General features: G+C 37.5%; 1 protein-coding gene across 1 annotated transcript; it reads left to right on the top strand.

Moving 5' to 3' along the window:
• The first annotated feature begins 14,048 nt into the window (after nt 1-14,048).
• Nucleotides 14,049-16,051, top strand: LOC126672979 (uncharacterized). The gene is made up of 6 exons (XM_050366924.1): nt 14,049-14,229; nt 14,452-14,677; nt 14,754-14,886; nt 14,973-15,272; nt 15,359-15,463; nt 15,740-16,051. Exons 1-6 carry the CDS (start codon nt 14,142-14,144, stop codon nt 16,049-16,051), a joined length of 1,164 nt encoding a protein of 387 aa, XP_050222881.1. The 5' UTR covers nt 14,049-14,141.
• Nucleotides 16,052-19,457: the final 3,406 nt, after the last annotated feature.

Here is a 19,457-nt window from a genome sequence, read left to right as displayed (position 1 = left end):
CCCGTTATTAGCTTAACAAAGTAAAGAAAAAGTAGCAAAAAAAAAAACCCTAGCCGCCTTCTCTTCTCTTTTCTCTCTAATAAACTCTAGCCGCCTAGAGCTTTTTTTCTTATTTTTCTTCGGCAGCCGTCAATGGCTTAATTTTTCTATTGACGGTAGCCACCCCTTTTATTTATGTCATTTTAATTTCATAGAACATAATAAATAGCCAATTCTTTTTCATTTTTCTGACAGATTAAAATTTATCACGAAGCGCAGTTCAATTATCAAGAAACGACGATAGATTGAAGATCTTTCAGTAACAAAATGGATTCGTCTATGAGCTATACTAGTTTTATTTATTTTTTATTGTTTGTCTTTTTTATGAATGTTTTATTTTGTCCTTTCTTTATAAAATGTTTGTTGTCCTTTCTCTGTGAAAGGTTTGTTGTCTCCTTTTTAGAGGAGTTGTTGTCTCTTTTTTAGAAGGAGTTATGAATTGGATGCTGTGAGTTTGCGGGTGTTTGAAGAAGTTTGAACGAAGAGTAATTGAAGACTGCACTTAATTCACGAAACAGTTAGTAATTTATTTTTATTTTCGTAAGTAAGGTCTGCGAATCAGAACATGTTGTCTGTTCCATGTCAGGTCATCGGGTTTAGTTTTTAAATTATCCCGAATTTCTTACAAATGTAACTGTTTCATATTTAATTTAATGAGATCCGATGAATTCAAAAAAAAAAAAAAGTAAAGAAAAAGTTAGCATAGGTGTAAGATTTGAGGAGCCTTAGCATTTTTGTAAAAAAAGCCCTTGTTTAGCCCATTTGTGTAATTTTCTCCCAGTTATGGGGGGCTTTTAGCCATACCCTTTTTTCGGGCTATTAACCAAACCCTTTGCACGTCTAGTGTCTGAACAAGGACATGAATATGAAAAGCCCAATAATCTTTCTTAGTTCAAGAAATTGATCTGTTCAGTTCTTTCAAGCCAAGCATTTTTCTAAATAATTTTAACATTTACATGTTTAACATCTCTACTAATCTAGATTATATACGTAATAGGATATCAATTTAATTGAGATGTCCGGATGTCCTTTTTAATTTATTGACTCCATATTTTTTTCTCAGAAAAGGATTATATTGTGGAATTTATGAGTTCTTTTTGTTATTATTTAAATTATTATTTTATTATAGATGGAATGACAAAAAGATTAGAACGCAGAATTCCATAAATTTGTAATAACATTTATTTAAATAGATTTAAGTACATTTCCTAAAATAAATAAATTAAAAAACACTTCATATGCATAAATGAATATAGATTTAATTATATTTAAAATGTACAACTAGTCATTTGGAAATTGAAATTTTACAATTATAAATTCATTATATATTTTTCTTAAATGTGGGACATGTGCAACATTTTTCTCTTTAAATATATTAAAGTAAACGAGCCCTTATTAACTTCATTTTGTACGTACAAATATTACCTTTTATATTTATTAAATTCCAATATAGGTTCGTAAAGGTTGGCTCAAATATGTAAATATTTAATATATGAACCGAATTTAGATAAAAAAAAATTATATTTGTATCAGTCATGAGCTGCAATCGAACTTGTATAAAACAGATCAAATTTTGTTGAGTTCAGACCGAGTCCGTCCAAATTCGGCACATGAATACATATAAAATTTTTGGTGAAAGAATATTTATGTTCATACTTAAAAAAAACTCGCTTCAACGTGTTTTTAAAATTTCAAGATTTTTGTTGTAAAGAATTTAAAAAAGTAAGGAAAGAAAGATTCCTCCATAAAAATTTTGGAGCATATTTAGACCTTCATAAATTTATGTAAATGTTACACCAATAAAAATTTGGAGTCGGAACTTTGATGAGATTGAGGGTAAAGATGATTAATCACGTCACTGATCATTCTATTTATATTTGTGTATGCTTTTGTGTGAAGATGTGATTTGTCACAAAGCTTTTTCAACTCATTCAACCTTTAAGCTCTTACTTTTGAATTAACCTCTGGCTGGCTAACCGGTACTCTCCGTCTTTTTTAGTTATCCATTTAGTCAAAATTACACTTATTAAGAAAGTTGAATTTTTGTCTTAAATTATTAAAATAAATACTAATATAAACCTACTCCATCCGGTCCATAATATTTGTCGCATTTGGCTTTGGCACAATAACTAAGAAAACAATTAATATGTCTTAATTTGTAAACACTTTTACTAAGTTCATCCTACATTAAAACTTGTTTACATTTATGACTACCATTTTCATTTGTTTATTGTATTCTTTTAATAAATTAATGGAGGACAAACATGGAAAAATAGTAATTAATACTCTCTTGATATTATAACATGACAAATATTATGGACCAAAAGAATTTCTCAAATGCGACAAATATTATGGATCGGGGGGAGTATTAATTAATAAATGCGTTGTAAATTGAGTTATAGAGTCATTTATTAGTAAGGGATAAATTTGAAAAATAATAGCTAAAACCATCTTAAAATTTTAAATGGACAACTAATTATGGACAAATTCATTTAGCTAAATAGACAACCAAATAAGAACGGAGGGAGTAATAAATGGCAATTGCATGTACCATATACTACTTTTTATGCATGAATTAGTGTTAGGGGTTTGAAAAATTGATCAGACTGAAAACTGAATCGAACATGGTCGGTTTAGTTTGTTTATTGTAAATTTTTAAAAATTACTTTGATTTAATTTTTAAAAAATAGAAAATAATTAAAATTGAGCTACATTTAGATAATTTAATTTGTTTAAGAATAATATTACTTTTTATGTATTCAAATAATTAATGTATATTTTAAATTAATTTTAATTTTAAACTAAAATTATAATAGTTCAATAAAATTGTAGCCTTTTCATGTTATTATTTTTAATTAACTATTAGCTTTCTCATGTTATTTTTTTTTTTAAAAAATAAATTTTATATTTTGGTTAAACTGAAAATGAAACGGACCAAACAAGACTGAACTTTGTTCTATAATTGCGTTGGTTTATATTGACTTTTACAATCGAACGATTTTGAGTCAGCAATCATTAATTTTGAATTGATCGTCTTCCTTTTTTTTTAGCAAATGTTATAGGTTAGGTGTAGAATTTTTCCTTTCAAGCTTTATTTTTTTGGTAAGTCCTTTTAAGCTTTATCCTTTACAGCTCTCAAGCAGAGCTATCTATCACGCGCTATATAATTTTCCGCACGTGATAAAAGTTATTGTTCCGAACCTCTTTAAAACACGCACTAATCTCATAGTCCGGAATCGTCCGAAATTCTAGAAAACCTTATATTCTGAAATTATCTAAAACATTCTAGAATCTTCTCGAACATTTTAGAATTATCTAGAACACTCTACATCATTATGGAATTCTCCGAAATATTCTAGAACACCCTAGAATTTTCAGGAACACTCTAGAATGTTCTGGAACATTCTAAAAGCTTCTTCACGAGACTATTTCAGAATTATCTAGAATCCTCTAAACTAATACGGAATACTCTATAACTCTCTAGAAGGTACTAGATGAATATAGTGGCTTCTTATATTGTATAGAATAATGTAGATAGTTCTAGAATATATAATATAAACCATTGGATGAAATAGATCATAACCATTCATTGAGGAGGTGGAAACTCTATAAATAGGCAAACCCCCTCATTTGTATATATACACGAATCATTGTAAAACTCTCTATTTACTATCAATACAAACTTGTATTATTCGAACTCTTTTTGTCCCTATTTGCTACTAAGCTACATTCGTACTTAAATTCAAGGCTTACTTAGCATCTTCACAAGTAAGATTGTCCACGTGCCGCGCGGGTTAGCGTGTGAAATTCCTAACTCCGTGACAGGTCGTATCAAAGCAAAGGTTTATCCTAGGTACTCATGTTTTGCAAACTAGCAAACATGGCAAGTGAGGAAGCCATTAATGTTAGCGTGGGTGTGCAACAAGAGCAAATTAGTGGGCAATCTGACGTTCGTGGACGACCTTCTCAACGTACCAACACCAATTAGGGGGATAATTTGATATCTAAGCAGAAAAAATTACGCCATATACTAGAGTTATTTACATTTATAACCTTTTTATATTACCAAAATACAAATTTAACTTGTATATTTACAAAAGTATGGTGATACATAAGAAACATGAAAAACACCTGTAAAATAAGGTTATTGAATTTAATTTGCTGTTTGCTTACCAATTTTCCCTTGGGTCTTCCACATCTTTACCCTTGGGCCATGAACTCAAGATCGTCTCTATAATGTCATTTTTTTAGGCTTAATTACTTAAAAAACCTCCACCTTGTAATATTTTTTCGTTTATACCATGACCTAGGAAAAAGTTCATTTGTACCATTTTTTTGATTTTTTGTTTTCAACTCTACCCTAAAGCATTAAATTGAACTTTTTTTTTTATCTAGAAAAAGCTTAAAATAATCCTTCATTTTTTAACTTATTTGTATTTTTTCAAATAGAAAAAAGATGATGTAACCCTTCTATTTAATTATTTTTAATATTTTCATCCTTTAATTAATTAAATTGTCAAAAAATAAAATTTTGGGGTACAATTGAAAACGAAAAATCAAAAAAAGGGTACAAATGAACTTTTTCCTAGGTTAGGGTATAAACGAAAAATTGTTTCAAGGTGGGGTTTTTTTAAATAATTAGGCCTTTTTTTTTTTATGTTGGACTGTTGGTGTTATTCTTGAATTTTCAATTAGACTATAGATTATAAACTTTCTCGTTTCTTATTGCTTTTAAAACCCAACCTAAATCTCATTTAAGTACTACGAGCCTTTAGAAATTTAGGCCAACTAAAGGAAGGCACCATTATAAAGATAACATGAATGAATCAATGGAGGAGACGGAAGAAAAAGAATATCTCTGCAAATACGATGCAATATAACATTATGTTTTTTTAGATGGGAATTGTCTCATGATGTGTCATTAGTTTATTGATAAAGTAAAAATACAAAAAGAATTTCATTTTTTTGATGCGAGTGTAATATTTGGAGCTAGTAAAGTAGAAAATAATTATGTGTTTTTTTCAAGAAAACTGTAGAGTTTCAGCCCATTATCTTTACTTTAACCCAAAAGTTGATTAAACATATTCACTTTTGGGCCAAGTGAGCTGCTAATTATACATCAATGGACTTTTCATTTAGAAATAGATCAAAAAGCCTATACCGGATGATACATTTTTACTTAAGAGAGCTAAACTCAACTCAGGTCAGTTAAGAAGGGGAGGAAAAGTCATATGCTTAATTAAAAAAATCCCCAATTTTGGTGTGCTGACGTAGAATATTCTCCCCAATTTTCGTGAGCTGACGTAGAATATTATTTCTTTCGTTCCAAATGTGGATGTGTTTCTTGACTACCATCGATCGGTCTATTCGTTTTTTACTTGGCGTCCAAGTTTAATGATTACTGTTAAAATGACTAAAAAGCCATGCATTGCTCTATAAAACAGGGCTTGCTTGTCTCTCTTTTCAATACAATAGTAATCTATTTTTTCTGAATTTGATTTGCAATGGCATGCAGCAAGAAGAAAGATAGCGCTAAGAAAGATCCCGCTCTCAATTATAAGTGTAGCCGCTGCCCGAACCTGATGTTCTCTTCATATAGACTTGTTCATGGGCTGGGCTCGGGCCGGGCTTAGGCGGGCTTGACTTTTTTTAAAGGCAAGCTCAAACCCGCCCAAGCCTGGTTCGGGCTTTAAAAATATTACCCAAACCCGGCCATAATACATTATGTTTACATGCTCGGGCCGGATTTGGGCGGGTTTATGTTGTTTTTTTATAATATTAGAAGACCGAGCCCGCCCATAAAAAATCGGGCTTTAAAAATATTACCCAATCCCGGCCATAATGCATTATATTTACGTGCTCGGGCCGGGTTTGGGCGGGTTTATGTTGTTTTTTTATAATATTAGAAGTCCGAGTCCGCCCATAAAAAATCGGCCTTTTTTCGGGCTCGGGCTCGAACCGAACTTGAGACTAAAAATTGGTGTCCAAACCCGGCCTTAAGAGGACGGGCCTGGGCGGGCATGCCGGATACACAAGCCCATGAACAGGTCTATCTTCATATGAGCAGCTTACCCTGCATATTAATGCTAAGCATGGCACCAAACCCAAGACCAAGGAGGAGGAGGCTTCAAAAGTTCCACAACTTAGCATGTGGGTATTTTTTAGTCTCAGTTGGTCTCGTTTTAATGTGCATGCAAGCGTAATTATTTCATTTATTTGTGTTTTTGCTGCCTATAATGCCCATATATGTGCAATACTTTGGTGATTTTATTGCATAGTAAAAGTGGTTATTTTTACTAATATAATTGAAATTTTTCCCTGTTGCAGAGTTGGAGGAAATACGGATTTGCTGAAGGACACTCATTTACTGCTTTATAGTTTATTTTATAGTCAAACATATTGATGTAAAAATATAAAGAAATTTATGGTTGATGCTTATTTTAGTTTATGTGTCTAGGATTCCGAAAATGCAAGTAGTGATTATATATTGTTAGCGCAGCAGAAAATAAATAAGAGAAGAGAAAAAAATCACACAAGATTTTTTACGTGGTTCGATCAATGCGATCTACTCCACGGCAGAGAGAGAATTTATTCTATATGTTTGTTGTGAGTTTACAATAGGGTCATCACCTCTATTTATAATGAACCCTTAATACACAATTTAAGTCCTAATCCAATAAGGAACTAGACTATAAATCCTAAAAGGAAAACAATGCTAAATAAAGGATTAAGTATCCTAATCTAAATAGGAACAATATATCCTAATCCAAATAGGAACAATATGAGCCATAACTCAACAATCTCCACCTTGGCGAATACACCCAACAAAATTAATCTTGAAACCTTCTTCAGCAAATCACAAAGGCCACCAAATTGCATCACAGAATAAACTCTCCACCTTGACTTAAAATTACTCCAAGTCAAAGTTAACCAAGACCAACTCTCTCTCTGCCATCCATGCCCCTTAAGGGCCTCATGAAATGCGTACATTAACCAAGTCAGATGCGTCTCTACTCTGCACTGCCTCTTTATACGACTGCGGCTCATCAGAATCAATGATCTCACTTATTGCCAAAGCATAAGCCATAGGATTAGTATCAACCGTATCAACACAATCCACATATCTCATTGGTGTTCTGATTTGCCTTCTTCCTCTCCTTGTTGCTATACTTTCTTCTACCACTTCTTCATTAGGCTCGCTTATAGGATCAGTAGTAATCCTATTTGGAGCTACAAACTCCACCTTCTGGCTAGCACCCAGATCAGTTTTTCCTGCAAGATCACCAAGTTCCTCTTTCTGGCCAAACATAGTAGATTCATCAAAGGTTACGTCTCTACTAATAATCAGTTTTGGAGTTCTATCCATCTCTGTGCACCACAGTCTGTACCCTTTAACTCCAGTCGCATACCCTAGAAATATGCATTTTATTGCCCTCGCCTCAAGTTTAACATCATTAACATGAGCATAGGCAACACAACCGAAAACACGCAAGCCAGAATAATCAGAGGGTTTACCATACCATACCTTTTGAGGTGTCTTCAAATCAATTGCAGTAGATGGCGATCTATTCACTAGATAACAAGCAGTGTTAACTGCTTCAGCCCGGAAACGCTTTGGAAGACCCGCGTTTAACCGCATGCACCGAGCACGCTGTAGTAGTGTTTGGTTCATCCGCTCTGCAACCCCATTCTGCTGTGGTGTGTACCGTACAGTGTGATGCCTCACTATACCTTCCTTTCTACAGAAGTCATCGAATGGTGCATTGCAAAACTCTAACCCGTTGTCCGTCCTGAGTGTCTTGACCTGTCTACCAGTATGTTTTTCAACCATGGTCTTCCACTCCTTGAACCGCCCAAACACTTCATCCTTCGATTTCAGAAAATACAACCACACCTTTCTCGAGTAGTCATCGATAAAGGTCACAAAATATTTGAGTCCCCTGTGGGATTCAACCCGAGCAGGACCCCATAAATCCGAGTGAATATAATCCAGGATGCCTTTAGAAGTGTGCCTTCCAGAAATGAATTTCACCCTGCGTTGCTTGCCAAGAATACAAGTTTCACAAAACTTCAGCTTCCCCGTTTCCGCTCCTTCTAACAACCCTTGTTTACTCAATATGGATAGCCCCCTCTCACTCATATGACCTAACCTCCGATGCCACAACTCGGTTTTACCATCATGTACCTCCAAGGACCGAGCAACCGCCACAGTTCCCACCACTGCACTCCCTGTAAGAATATAAATGCCGTGTTGTAGCACACCCTTCATCACAGTCAATGCACCTTTAGAAATTCTGATCTGTCCATCTCCACCTGAGTGGTTGTACCCTTGCGTGTCAAGTGTACCCACAGAAATCAAGTTCTTCCGCAGTTCAGGAATAAACCAAGCATCAAATGTTCTAACCATACACTACTAGAAAACAGGTAATTTGCGACGGACTTTTGCGACGGACTAAAAATCCGTCGCTAAAAGTGCCAAATTGCGACGGATTTAGCGACAGACAAATAATCCGTCGCTAAACCGCCAAAAAACTTGGCGGGAGAGTCCCCGCCAACTTAGCGACGGATGACCCGTCACTATCCCGTCGCTAATTTGGCGGGGTTTTGGAGGGAATTGTTACCGCCTTCTATTTTAGCGACGGATTAATGAATCCGTCGCTAAATGCTGTAATTTCAAAACGCAGCGTTTAAAGCAGCAAATTTAGCGACGGATATGTACAATCCGTCGCAAATATGCTGCTTCAAACGCTGCGTTTCATTTAATTCGATTTTAGCGACGGAATTTAATAATCCGTCGCTAAAATCGAATTAAGACAAAAACAGCGAACCCTTCTTCTTCCTTCTTTTCTGTTTCCGCCGTTTTTAGCCCTTCTTCTCCGATTTCCCTTCTTCTCCGCAGCCCCTTCTTCTCCGATTTCCCTCCATTCTCCGCCGCCCTTTCCTCTTCTTCTTCGCTGCTGCCGTCTGTTCTTCGCTGCCGTCTGTTCTTCGTTGCCGTCAACCGTTCTCTCCGCCGTTCATCAGCCGTCACCGTTCTCTCTGCCATTCGCCGCCGTTCTTGCCGGCCACCACTCAGGTAAGGGTTTTATTTTTTTGTTATTCTTTTATTATTTAATTATTTAATAAAAATATATATTTATTTTTTAAAAAACAGTCCCGCCCGCCGCCACTGCCTCCGGTAAGCGTCCCGCTGTTGCCTCCGGTGAGACCCGCTGCTGGCTCCGGTCAGTCCCGCTGCTGCCTGAGGTAAGTTTTTTAATTTTTTTATTATTAATTATTGTATTAATTAGAGATTAGGGTTAATTTAAATTAGGGTTAATTTAAATTAGGGTTAATTTAAATTAGGGTTAATTTAAATTAGGGTTAATTTTCTGTTTTTAAAAATATATTAAATTAGTTTAGGTTTAGGTTAATAAATTTATAATTGTATAATTAGTTTAATTAATTTAGCTTAGGATTACTTTTTTAAATTAATTAGGGTTATTTATCTATTTTTTTTAAATTATATAATTTTTTTTGGGTTAGCTTAGTTAAATTATATTTGAATTAGTTTAATTTAATTAGTTTAGGGTTAGTTTTATTTATTAGGGTTAATTATCTATTTTTGTAGTAAAATATATTAATTTTTTTTAGGGTCTAGGTTAATTAAATTATATTTGAATTTGTTTAATTTGTATTAATAATGTTGAATTAGTAATTTTATAACTTATAATCATTTGTTTATAATTATTGTTTATTTGTTAATTAGTTGATTAAATTAGGCTAATTAGTGTAATTTACGTTATAAATATAATTTTCGATGTAATTGGATTGTATTGTTGGATTGTGGTATGAAATTTGCTTGCAGGACTTCCCTGAAAAATGGGTGATGCTCATTTTTAGGGGAAGTGCTGCCGAATTTTTATTAGATTTTTTTTATTATAATAATACGTGTTTTTTTTAAATGTGATAGGTTTGTATTCTCTGACACTCGCTGCGCATAGTGGTTCCGACTTATCTGGGCTTTTCATCTTCTCTTTGCGGTTCTGCCCTTCAACAAGTAGGTTTTATTGCTTATTTTGATTTATTTTAGTTGGAATAGATTTTATTTACAACATTCAACCTATAAATAAATCTCGATTTTATTCCCACCGAATAAAATCGCAAACCTAGCCTTAGAGTTCCCGTCTCGTGTGTTCAAGAGATTGAACGACACGGGATTGTACAGTTTGTACAGTTTGCAAAACTGGTCCTCCCGTAACTCGGTCACGAAAACCATATATGTCTAGTAGCGGTAGAAAAATATTTGGTTGTTTTCCAGCGTTTGTTCTCCGGGTGGATGTATAGTATATGTTTTGTAACGCTTATTCCTCGCGGAATATATAATTAGCGTTACAGCGCATATACTAAATATCGCACTGAAGGAGAACGACGCCGGAAGGCTGCCGAATATTTTTCTCCGTTGCTAGGCATATATCGTGGCCGAGTTAAGGGGAGCCAGTTTTGCGAATGGGATAGGTCCACACCTTTAAAGCAGTCAATTACATTGACTTTGCTATTCTCGAGCGAAAACCCTCCTAATTATCCGTGCTACAGAAATGGATACAGACCGAAGTTGGATGTATAGGCGGCTCCAGGGCGGGTTGCTGTACCCTGGTTTTGAGGAGCGCGTCCAAGAGTTTGTAAATTTCGCTTTACGCCATCCAGCGTGTATGAGCGGGCCCGATATTAAATGCCCTTGCCCTAGGGTGGGATGTAAAAATACGAGTTACCGAGATGTCGAAACAGTGAAGCTCCACATTTTGCAGAAAGGGTTTGTTAAAGATTATCAAGTTTGGGTTTTTCATGGGGAGGGAAATGTTTTAAATCCCCGTCCTGTTACACAACTGCCGGAGTGTGACGTTGACATGGAATATGAGGGGGGTGACGAGTTCAGCTCAGTTCAGAGAATGGTTATTGATGCTGCGGGTCCAGAAGTAGTGTTCACGGAGGAGGAGCCGAATAATGAAGCTAAACATTTTTATGATATGATGCGTGCGGCCGAAGAAGCTGTATGCCCCGGTAATAGCAAACATTCTCCCTTGTCTGCAGCTGCTAAAATGTTGGACATCAAATGTCGACATAGTGGGTCAGTAGCTTTAGTAGATGATGTGACCGAATTTATACAAGAGCTGCTCCCAGAGGACAACAAGATGCCAAAGAACTTTGCTGAAATAAAGAAGATAGTCAGAGGTCTTGGGTTGCCGGTTGAAGTTATCGATTGCTGTTTCCGCAATTGCATGATTTATTGGGGGTCAGACGCGGAGTTAACGCGATGCAAAATTTGCGATCACGAACGGTGGAAACCGCCCCCTAAAGGAAATTCTGTGAAAAGACGAGTTAACGTCCCTTATAGGAAAATGTTTTATTTTCCTATAACTCCGAGACTGCAGAGGTTGTACGCTTCTAAAGCCACCGCCAAGCATATGACGTGGCACGCAGAACACGAAATGGTTGATGGAAAGATGTGTCACCCGTCAGACTCCCCGGCGTGGAAACATTTCAGTGAATTGCATACAGAGTTTGCGGCAGAAGTTCGAAATATCAGACTGGGCCTGTGTACTGATGGGTTTCAGCCATTTGGGGCCTTCGGGCAGAATTATTCATCATGGCCTGTAATTTTGACACCATACAATCTCCCCCCAGGGATGTGTATGAAAGACGAGTTCATGTTTTTAACTGTTATTGTCCCTGGGCCTCGAAATCCTAAACACCAAATGGATATTTTCCTGCAACCGTTGATAGCTGAGCTGAACCAACTGTGGGAATTCGGAGTGCAGACATTCGACGTTCAAAGGCGACAGAATTTCCAAATGAAAGCGGCACTTATGTGGACAATTAATGATTTTCCTGCTTATTCGATGTTGTCTGGCTGGAGCACATCTGGGAGGCTGGCTTGCCCACACTGCATGGAAAATACGGAAGCTTTTACGCTTAAAGGGAGTAGAAAACAGTCGTGGTTTGACTGTCACAGAAAGTTCTTGCCTCGTGGTCACCCGTACCGGCGTAATACAACTCATTTCCGAAAAGGAAAAACCGTAACCAATAGTTTCGGACAGCCGAAAACCGGAGAAGAATTGTTGGCAGAGGTGGACAGTCTGGGATTTATGAAGGCATATGAAATTGGGGCTGAGAAAAATAATGCTGCGAAGTCGGAAAATTATGGTTGGAATAAAAAAAGTATATTCTGGATTTGCCGTATTGGAAAACGAATCTAATTCGTCACAATCTCGATGTCATGCATATTGAGAAAAACGTATTCGACAACATTTTCAATACTGTACTAAATATTCCCGGGAAAACAAAAGACCATGCAAAATCGAGAGAAGAGTTGAATGACATATGTGCTCGGCCTGAGTTAGCAAAAGATCCGGTTACTGGGAGATTTCCTAAGGCAATGTATGCTTTGGACAGGGACGGAAAAAAGGCTTTGCTCGAGTGGATAAAGTTAATAAAATTTCCAGATGGCTATGCGTCCAACTTGTCCAGATGTGTCGATACAATCGGTATGAAAATGCATGGAATGAAAAGTCACGACTGCCACATTTTTATGCAAAGACTTATGCCAATCGCTCTCCGTGAGCTATTACCGAAGGAAGTGTGGGAGCCTATTACAGAGTTGAGTATCTTCTTTCGTGAGTTAACCTCCACGTCTCTAACAGAGAAAGATCTAGATCGTATGAGGCTGGAAATCCCAAAGATATTGTGTAAGCTGGAACGTATTTTTCCTCCCAGCTTTTTTGACTCCATGGAACATCTACCCGTACATCTACCGTACGAAGCTATGATGGCAGGGCCGGTTCAGTATCGCTGGATGTACCCATTTGAAAGGTAATATTTCAACATGTTTTTCAATTCTGTGTATCAGTATATTAACATGTAATGTTTACTTACTGTGGCGTATGTGGAATCAGATATTTGAGAAAACTGAAAAAAAAAGTGAGCAATAAAGGGAGGGTGGAAGGAAGCATTAGTAGCGGATACTTAAATGAAGAAACCGCAATGTTTGCAGCTTATTATTTTTCAGAAGGTGACCCAATGATACCTGAGCGGCTGCAAAGAAATGAAGTTTGTGACATTGAAGTCGACGATGATGTTGAGAGACTATCGATTTTCAAGCCGCAAGGGCAATCAGTGGGTGCTTGCCGCAAGAGATATCTTGAAGATGCTGAGATTGTTGCTGCCCGGACATATGTTCTGTTGAATTGTTCAGAAATTGAAAATTACAGAGAGTAAGCTTTAATACAGCTGTCAATGTAATTAACAATGATTATTTAGCTTCTAATTATTGTTTTCTTCGTAACTAAAGGGTTTTCGAAGGCGAGTTGCGTAGAGGAAACCCTGAAATCAGCACCTCGCAAATTGAAGCAAAGTTCGAGAGTGACTTTGCCTGCTGGTTTCAACAATATGTAAGTATTTAACAGAATATATTTCGAATCTTTTAGTTAAAAGTTCCGATTTATAATACACTTTTACGCTTCAGGTGCAAGATCCAACTGTCTGTACCAATCCCTTCATTCTTAGTCTCGCTAAAGGACCTCTTAGATCAGTCAGAACATTTAAGGGGTACCGTGTAAACGGGTTCAAGTTTCAGACTCAAGCTTATGGGGAGGAACAACTTACAATGAATAGTGGAGTCTGCGTAAGGGGAACTCAATATGTCGATAGCGAAAATGACTTTTATGGATTTCTGACAGACATAATTGAGTTAGAGTATCCAGCGCTTCCAATGAAAACGACTGTCTTATTTAAATGCGAATGGTTCGACCCAGCGCAAAATTCAGGCACAATTAGTAACAAAAAATACAACATGGTGGATATTAATAACAGAAGGAGATACAACAAGTATGAACCGTTCATCTTAGCTGAACAGGCCGACCAAGTTCATTACCTGCCATATCCGAGTAAAAGAAGGGATAAAATAAATTGGTGGGCAGTTTGCAGGATAAAGGCGCGATCAGAGCTTGACATGCCCGAAGGGATTATCCCGGCCTTTCAAGATGACATAGAAGAAAATCCTCTCATTGTTGCAACAGAAGACAATCCGACATATTTGGCTGATCAAACTGGAGAAGCTGAGGAAGATGCGTTGTTCATGCCTCCTGAACAAGAAACAGAAGATGAGTTCATCGCATCCTCATCAGACGAAGATGAAAGCGAAGAACTTTAGTAGTTTAGTATATTTTATGCACTAGATTTTTGAAACCTTAATTAATTGTTAAAGATGATGTATTAACGCTTCTCGAATTTATGTTTTATACTTATATTATTCATGTGTACACTTGTTGAATTTGAATTAATATTTCATAGTTTTATGTTTCACGAAGGAATGTATAATTTTATTAATAAATCTGTTGGTTGTTTGTCGAACATTTAAAATTGATGTATGTGCAGGTATGAGGGGTCGCGGTCGAGGATCAGGCACAGGCCGAGGATCAGCCTCAGGCCGAGGACGCGGACGGGGATCAGACCCTGTTCCTGGCGATGACAACGTTGCTGAGGAGCAGCAGCAGTTAGAGGCTGGAGCACCTGTTCAGCCTCGGCAGCAGCGTGAGCCTGGCGAGCCCCCGGCTGTTCTGGACGACCGGGGTAGGGCGAGGGTTCACCCGGACCCTAGCAGGTATGTTTACAATTTAGTTTTCCACGTTTAAATTGTAATATGTATATATACTAAAACTATGCCTAAAAAATCACAGGACGATGTTGATCGACTCTGGGCCTGTTTCACGGGCTATGCGGGAGATTTTTAGGAAGTGCTGGTTCGATAATGGAACAGCATGGCGCTTTCTAACAGCCGAGCAGAGGGAGTTCTACTTCCAGGAGTTTCAGGTAATTTAATTTAAAGCTTCGTAACGTTTAAATTATGTTTTTTTTTTTAAAAACTAACTAATGCAACATGTTTGTACTGTTTGCAGAAAGAGTTCTGGTGGGATAGTGCGGCGTACAGCGAGGAGGTCATTAGACAGGTCTTCATGGTCCATGCAGCCAACCGCTACAAAGACAACATCCACAGAATGAGGAGGACGCAACAGAAGCATATTTCTGTGACCCAGGACATCTGGGATGCTTGGAACGCGTTCTGGAACTCAGAGAAAGAGAAAAAAAGGTCAGAAACCGCCCGAGCAAATCGGATGAGCGAGCCAGCGGGCGCCGGTTCTGGACCTGTCCGCCATACTGGTGGATCTCGCTCTGCTCTGAAGCATATGGATGTCATGGTTTGTTTTAAAATTCAGTAATTAAAATACTTAAATAACGTATTTATTTTATTTTGATACTAATTGAATTGTATTTTTTATTTTAGGAAAGGGAGCTTGGCCGGAAACCGAGTGCGACGGAGTTGTACACTCGCCTTCACTCCACGAAGGCTGACAAGAAGCCGGTCGACAAACGGGCTCAGGATATGACTGTAAGTTTTTATTAAACTTGTAATTCTCTAAGTTGAATTTAATAATTCGGAAATGATCTATTAGATTGAAAATGCTTGTTGGTTAGTTGTTAAACATGTTTATTATTGGATTATATACTGGAATTTGCTTGCAGGACTTCCCTGAAAAATGGGTGATGCTCATATTACAGAGGAAATGCTGTCGAAATTTCGTTAGAAATTAGGTTTACTTTGTAATATGTTATGCATTTTTGGTTGCTTGAAAACTAAACTGATATTTTTTTTATTGTTTTGTAGGACGCCATCACTGAGAGGCTTGCTGCTGCGACACAGCCTCAGACCGGAGAGGGTAGCTCCTCGACCCCAGCTGCAGTGGACGAGACCCAGGTGTTTCTAGACATCGAGGGCGTCAACAAGAAGAAACGCGTGTACGGGTTGGGTTCTGCGAGCAGCAGGTACGCCGGGCCAAGCAGCAGCAGCAGGGTGCAGCGAGGCAGCTCTTCTATTCGCAGCAGGCAGACGAGGAGGTCGAGCGCCGTGTGCAGGCCGGCATTCAGGAGGGTCTGCGACTGGCTCGGGAACAGCAGGCTGCGAACATGGCCCAGATGATACGCGAGGAGATTGCCAGGATGATTCCTAACCTTCCGGCAGAGTATCGGCCACAGCGCCCACCTACCCCACCAGACGATGACGACACTCCAGCTTTGTAGTGTCGTGTTAGCTTATTTTATTACACACATATATACGGTTTTTATTTTTATTTTTTGACCTTTACATTTATACTCTGATATTTATATATATATATATTTATTTATCAGTTTCAATTGATTGTAATTTATAAATGAATTGTTATTACTGTATTTAAAACGACAGGGGAAAACGGCAAAAAATAGCGTAAAACGGCAAAAAAATGCCAAAAAAAAATGAAATTTGCGACGGACTGTGGAATTTGCGACGGACTTGTCCGTCGCCAATTCATCAGCTTTTGGAGACAAAAGCTGATGAATTGGCGACGGACTTTTTCCGTCGCTGATTTGCGACGGATATATCCGTCGCAGACCCTCAGCCTTCGTCTCCAAGGCTAAGGCTTTTGCGACGAACAAGTCCGTCGCAAATGCACAAGTTCCGTCGCCAATTTGTCTCCAAACGAAATGAATTGGAGACGCATTTGCGACGGACGTTGTGGCTTTTGCGACGGACGTTTCCGTCGCAAAATTAGCCACGGACACGTTTTTGGTCGCAAATTTTGTTTGCGACCAAAAATGTTGCGACGGATACGATCCGTCGCAAATGCAATTCTGCGACGGAAATGAGGGCTTTAGCGACGGAAATTTCCGTCGCTAAAGCCCTGTTTTCTTGTAGTGATACCATCATACATCTTAATCTGAACAGAACCACTACCCTTGACAGCAAGCTCCTTATCATTCGCCACCTTTACAGTGCCATTCCACTCCTTGAAAGAATTAAACAATTCCTTTCTAGAAGACATATGATAAGATGCACCAGTATCTAGGGCCCAGGTACTATCAGAACTTGATGTACTCACAGTCAAAACATCACCGCTTTCTTCCTCATCAGAACTCTCCTGTACCACAGCTGCATTAGCATTACCGCTTGATTCCTTGTTTTTGCCACCCTTTTTCAGCTTCGGACAATCTCTTCTAAAGTGCCCCTTCTCCTTGCAGTGATAGCATCGTCGTCCATTAGACTTCGATTTGGAACGCGACCTGTTTCCTTTCCCACCATCTCTCTCATGACTCCTGCCCCGACTCACCACAAGACCAGAAACCGATTCCTCCTCATTAGAGTTAGAGACCTTTTTCTTTAGTTCTTTGGATTGCAAAGCATCCTTTACATCACTAACAGAAATCGAATTTCTACCATATAACATTGTATCAACAAAGTTTTCATATGAATTGGGCAAAGAACATAAAAGAATGAGGGCTTGATCCTCTTCTTCAATCGAAACACCAACACCTTGTAAATCTATAACAATTCGATTGAAGTTATTAACATGATCTCTTACCTGAGTATTTTCCGTCATCCTCAATGTATACAAACGTTGTTTCTGATACAACCGGTTTGTAAGAGATTTCTTCTGAAACTTGCTCTCCAACGCTCCCCATAAAGCATCAGCAGTTCCTTCACCGATAACCTCTCTCAACACCTCATCAGAAAGACTCAATAGAATCGTACTATGTGCCTTTGACATAATATCTGCCTTCTCTCCCACAGACAAATCTTCCGGTAAATTGCTTTCTCCTCCTAACGCCGCTACGCATCCTTGTTGAACCAAAACAGCCTTCATCTTGACTTTCCACAAAGTAAAGTCATTCGAACCATTGAATTTCTCAATATCAAATTTATGAAGCGACATCTTCAATCAACAAAATACCTAGAATCTCATATTTAAAACCAGGCTCTGATACCACTTGTTAGCGCAGCAGAAAATAAATAAGAGAAGAGAAAAGAATCACACAAGATTTTTTACGTGGTTCGATCAATGCGATCTACTCCACGGCAGAGAGAGAATTTATTCTATATGTTTGTTGTGAGTTTACAATAGGGTCATCACCTCTATTTATAGTGAACCCTTAATACACAATTTAAGTCCTAATCCAATAAAGAACTAGACTATAAATCCTAAAAGGAAAACAATGCTAAATAAAGGATTAAGTATCCTAATCTAAATAGGAACAATATATCCTAATTCAAATAGGAACAATATGAGCCATAACTCAACAAGATTAATTCACGACCTTAGCAGAATGCGGGACAATGATGCTCAGCTATTATACCATTCGAACCACATTTCATTGGTACCTCCTTTAGAAATTGAAACTGAAGCTTAAAGTCTCAACTCTCAAGGCATGCATGCAAATTTGAGTTATTCTATCTAACTTATTTTCAAAATTCAAAGGTCATATTTGGTTCATGGAATAGGTCCGGAATCAAATAGCTATTCCGTAATGTTCCTCACTTTGGTTCATGGAATACATGTCATTGACGGAAGGGGTCAAGGAAGGTATGTGGTTGCGAGGTCTAATTGATAGCTTGGGTTTAGAAGTTCAGAAGCCTGTGATTTATTGCGATAGTCAAAGTGCTTTGTGCTTGGCAAAGAATCCGGTGTATCATGAGAGATCAAAGCACATTGATGTGAGGATGAACTTCATTCGGGATGTCGTGGAAGACAAGAGATTTCTTATAGAGAAGATAGCCACTGCAGTTAATCCAGCGGATATGTTAACAAAGCCGTTGCCTACTGAAAAGTTCAAGCTCAGCTTGGACTTGGTCAATGTACGCAGTGCATGAGGCCCTTAAGGGGCATGGATGGCAGAGAGAGAGTTGGTCTTGGTTAACTTTGACTTTGGAGTAATTTTAAGTCAAGGTGGAGAGTTTATTATGTGATGCAATTTGGTGTCCTTGTGATTTGCTGAAGAAGGTTTCAGGATTAATCTTGTTGGGTGTATTCGCCAAGGTGGAGATTGTTGAGTTATGGCTCATATTGTTCCTATTTGGATTAGGACATATTGTTCCTATTTAGATTAGGATACTTAATCCTTTGTTTAGCATTGTTTTCATTTTAGGATTTATAGTCTAGTTCCTTATTGGATTAGGACTTAAATTGTGTCTTAAAGGTTCACTATAAATAGAGGTGATGACCCTATTGTAAACTAACAACAAACATATAGAATAAATTCTCTCTCTGCCGTGGAGTAGATCACATTGATCGAACCACGTAAAAAATCTTGTGTGATTTTTTTCTCTTCTCTTATTTATTTTCTACTGCGCTAACAAATCTCTCGTAAGAAAAGAAACTTCCATAGAAGGAAATTAAAAGAAAAAAAAAGGAAGATAACGTGAGAAGGAGAAAAAGACAAACAAATGGCTGATTTTGGCAAGGAGATGTTCACGTGATTATTACAAGAAATATGACATAAACAAAGAACAGGACATAACGTACGGTAAAACTATTACCTCCCTTCACTTTTTTTTTTAAATTTTTCTTATATTA

This window comes from Mercurialis annua, linkage group LG3 (genome assembly GCF_937616625.2).
Source record: "Mercurialis annua linkage group LG3, ddMerAnnu1.2, whole genome shotgun sequence".
Lineage (NCBI taxonomy): Eukaryota > Viridiplantae > Streptophyta > Magnoliopsida > Malpighiales > Euphorbiaceae > Mercurialis > Mercurialis annua.
This window is presented reverse-complemented; position numbering and strand designations above follow the sequence as displayed.

Excerpts from the sequence above, each read along its gene's own strand:
- LOC126672979 (XM_050366924.1), top strand. The coding sequence starts at position 14,142 with ATGCGTTGTTCATGCCTCCTGAACAAGAAACAGAAGATGAGTTCATCG. Across the intron at positions 14,887-14,972 it reads TCTACTTCCAGGAGTTTCAG|AAAGAGTTCTGGTGGGATAG; the intron begins GTAATTTAATTT and ends TACTGTTTGCAG. Across the intron at positions 15,464-15,739 it reads AACGGGCTCAGGATATGACT|GACGCCATCACTGAGAGGCT; the intron begins GTAAGTTTTTAT and ends ATTGTTTTGTAG.